This window comes from Aplysia californica, unplaced genomic scaffold, assembly GCF_000002075.1.
Source record: "Aplysia californica isolate F4 #8 unplaced genomic scaffold, AplCal3.0 scaffold00615, whole genome shotgun sequence".
NCBI lineage: Eukaryota > Metazoa > Mollusca > Gastropoda > Aplysiida > Aplysiidae > Aplysia > Aplysia californica.
In genome coordinates, this window is record NW_004797885.1 from 468,552 (window position 1) to 472,826 (window position 4,275).

The following is a 4,275-nucleotide window of genomic DNA, read 5'->3' on the forward strand; positions in this document are numbered from 1 at the left end:
TTCTTCTTCTTCTTCTTCTTCTTCTTCTTCTTCTTCTTCTTCTTCTTCTTCTTCTTCTTCTTCTTCTTCTTCTTCTTCTTCTTCTTCTTTCCTTCTTGTGAGGGATGCATGCCCCAAAATATGACAGTATTCCCTCATGAGGGTATCACACTTGTATCTTTGCTGATAAGATAAAGAACATGTTTACTACACCACTCACCCCGACATTCTCCGATTCAATGTGTGGCTGGTAGGTGTTCTAGTGTGGTTTGTTCTTTCCATTATATCCAACATCCATTGTCCTTTCGTCTCCTCATTCTTTTCTGTGTATGCTATTACTTTGAAGTAATACAGTTAATCTTCGACACGTATACGACTTAACTGTCTTACTAGTGTTGTTAAACTCTTACTAGATCTAGAACTAAATTAACTTAGAGTAATTAATCCTTTTCTTATAAAACATACAATTCGTATTACGTATATGATGTCATGTCTACAATGTATACTATACATGTGTGTGTTTTTTACATTAGTTCATACGCTCTCAGAATCAACTTCTCCCCTCTCCCCCCTCCACAGATCCCCGGTCAAGCATCCCCTCAGACTAGACATTCCCATAGACCGGACAATGACCTCTAGCTGCCCCTCCCACCGCCCCAGCCACAAGTGGTCTCCCCTCCACCTGGCCCTCCAGCTCCTCCTCTCCTGCTGCGCGCCTTGGCCGAACCTCGCCTTCAACTTCCTCAGTCCTGCAACCGACAGACAGTTCGGCTTCCGCTTCCGGCTGAGCGGCCCTGTGGGCGTGGTCCGTGACAGCTGGGATCCCACCTCCATCTGGTGGCGCCACAAGCGGTCCGTGCACGGCCGGTTAGAACTGACCAACTATCTCGCCAGTATTCCTTTACAGGACTTGAGGGGTGTGTCGGGGCCTCTTACAAGTGTAGATAAAACTTCCAAATACCCATCGCAGTCGTTGTCGTCGTCGTCGGCGGCTTTTTTGTCGAATCTTAATGACGTCAGCTCGTCGAGATTACGACCTGGGAACACCAGGGAGCGGCAAACTGTTTTCAAAGATGCCAGAAAGTTGGATAAGTGGTCTGAGCGGGCGGCAGAGAAAGCGGTTCGCAAGAAGCTACAAAAGGCGCTGATTCGGAACGCGCTCCGAGAAAGGAGTCGGCTGGCGAGGGCAAATAGCTTGAATGGCCGCAAGATGATGCTTGAGTCGAGATCCTCGTTAGGTGGGCGCGCCCCGCTGTTGGTGGGGGCGTTGACCGGAACCCCTCGCCGCGCCAAGTTTGTGAGAAGAGAAAAGTCTGGCGGAAAACCGCGGAGAACCAAAATGTTGCTGGCGGCGGAGAGAATGGGCCAGCCCGTCTTACAGAGGCTCGCCTCTCTCTCAAGGGCCAGGGGCGGCGGTATGACTTCAGTGCCTCAAAGCACACACCACGAGAACTTACATTTCCCTCCTTTTGAAGAAATAGACAGCAGCGGTATCCAAACTGCTCCTTCCGACAGCCCGACGGAAGGGTTAGGGTTTCCCGCGCCGGGTATCCAAAACGAGGTCCAGGGAGGAAGTGCGTCTGGTCTTCCCGCTTTGTCTATGATGGCCACCGGCGACGGGCAAAGTGGTAGAAAACTGCCACCACCACCAGACGCGATAGAAATCGCTGACCACTTCGGTGACGGCACCGTCGAGTGGTTTCCCCTGGCGAAAGGAACCGGAAGCAGAGAGAGCGCAGACGCGGGTTTTGGCTTCCACGACACAGCCGGCACTTTTCACGACGACCCCGTACTTCCGCTCGTGTCTGACGCGGAAGTTAAAGGGTTCACGAGCGAGGGGTCATGGGCCAACTCTCAGGGGGCGTTCATCGGCGGGCCTGTCGGGGGCTTTGAGCCGTTCCACTCAGACACAGAGGGCTTGGAGGGAGGGTTTTCTCAACAGCCCGACACGTCTGTGTATGGGCTAGGATCAGGGCTAGGATCAGGGCTGGGCTCGTCAGGGTTTGGCTCATTAGGGTTTGGCTCGTCAGGGTTCGGAGGCGGCACGGTGGAACCCACAGACGTGGAGATATGGCCGGACGGCGGGTTCTCTTCTGACACGGTGAGTCGGTCACTGGGGGTACGGGGATAAGATAAGATAAGATAAGATAAGATAAGATAAGATAAGATAAGATAATATAAGATAAGATAAGATAAGATAAGATAAGATAAGATTAGATTAGATAACAGACGTTAGGATAAGATAAGACAAGATAAGAAGACATAAGATACAATAAGATAAGACAAGATAAGAAGACATAAGATACAATAAGATAAGACAAGATAAGATTAGATATTATTACGTAAGGTAAGACACGCACACTCTCAACAATTTGCCCCTCCCAGGCGTTCCCAGGTCGTAAGCCAGATTCCCTGTAAGGATTTCTCTGTTGACATCCACACCTTGGCGCTCATAGGACCTTATGCAGTTGCCAGCGCCGTAAAACATTTACCAAAATGGAAAAAGTCAAAACATTGGTCTTGGTATATCCAATCAACTGGGTGAGCAAATCTTGCTAAACACTGGCTAAGGGACACAAGGCTGGACATTTCTGAATTAATCACCTCAAACCAACAGTGGCAACAAAAACAACAACAAAAACAACAGCAACCACCACCACAGCTGCAACAACAACAACAATAACAACAACAACAACAACAACAACAACAATAACAACAACAACAATGACCAATAGAAAAAAATTGAAGCTGACAGCAGGAACATGCACTGATGAACACTTAAAGAGTTCTTCTATTTTTACTTTGGTTCACTTAGCATAGATTGTGAAGCTCATAGAGCTTGTTGTTGAGCGAGATTTGCACTATACAAACGCTATCTATTATTTTATTTCAGTCCCATTCTTGTAAAAACAAATTTCCTCAACATCTCAGGTACAGTTGTGTTATATTTCTAAGATAAAATGTTCCCCGCCACCCCCACCCACTCTCCTGGCTGCACCTCCTTCAACAGTAACGTAACTGTATATCTTCGTTCAGTACCAGAGATTACATTTATGACTGTCACAGCATTCCTCTCTTTTAAAACATCCTAATAAAGTATGCTTTTAAGCTAAGCGGTATCGGAAACCAGAGCTAGGAATGAGTCGAGTGTAGCTTCCTGACTCAATAATTTGTTGATTTTTTTCTCTTCTAATCGTCGCCACCTCTTTAGTGATACGCTGTGGAATTTTTATTTTTTCAAAAACGTTCTAGTTAGCAAAGTGATGACTCGTATAGTGGTTATTTGATAACGCCTGAAGCAGCGTTGTATAAAGGCACTTTAACCCTGTCTGTGCGTCGTGTTTTACTATCGTATCCATACGACATGGGGAGCTCAGTGCCACCACTCGTACCTCGTTTATCCGATCCGTACGTTTTGCATAGCATGAGCAGTTTGTCAAATTAATTTTTTGAGAAATACTGAAAGTTTCAAAGAGATCTTCGTACTAGAAGTATTCTAAATTGTGAGGAATACAACCCTGGGTGTACAAAGGACCCCAGGACGTACAGATCGGGTTGAAAAATCGTTCTTTTTAGCTTAGTTAGGACTCGCATTCTGGTCATTCGACAACGTCTAAAGCTACGCTGTGTAGAGGCACTTGAAAAAACAACAGCTACATCGATTTGTTATTCCTGCAAATCGTTTTGGTCTGTTTTCTTGATCTAGAACGTAAAAGCAACAACATGCGTACGACGATGTTGCTAATTATGGGAACATTTGTAACATTATGATTTGTACACGATGATTGGAAATGTGTACAGACATTGCCTTTGGTTTTCTCCTGATGGGACTTGTGTGTCCGCTACGTAAAAAGTTTCACCCCCCCCCCCTGGAAAACAACAACAACAACAACAACAACAACTTCAGTGGGTTAGAGTGAATGCACAACAACATAACATAAGATAAGAGATAAGATCTTTATTGTCCAGATCCTGGCACACTGGGTTCGTGTTTCACCATGTAAATACATACACACACACACACACACACACACACACACACACACACACACACACACACACACACACACACACACACATACATAACACAACAGAATGTGTCCAAGTTCGAGTCCAGAGAAACACACCGCACAACAATGGTCATAAAGTACTGAGCACAAATATTTAAAAAAAAAATAAGACCAATGTGTGAGTTTATCTTTGTTTTAGTGTTGTTCAATGATGATAGTTAAAAATACTAAAGAGCACTTATATAGTGCCCCCCCCCCCAAACACATTCTGTATATAATTTACTCC

At 45.6% G+C, this 4,275-nt stretch overlaps 1 protein-coding gene across 1 annotated transcript in view; it reads left to right on the forward strand.

Moving 5' to 3' along the window:
* Positions 1-2,080, forward strand: part of LOC101863611 — a gene marked incomplete at its 3' end in the record, with an annotated part of 88,479 nt that extends 86,399 nt beyond the window's left edge. Inside the window, 1 exon segment of the mRNA XM_005107619.3 lies at positions 559-2,080. Coding sequence (XP_005107676.2) covers positions 608-2,080 — 1,473 coding nt within the window.
* Between the last annotated feature and the right edge of the window lie 2,195 nt (positions 2,081-4,275).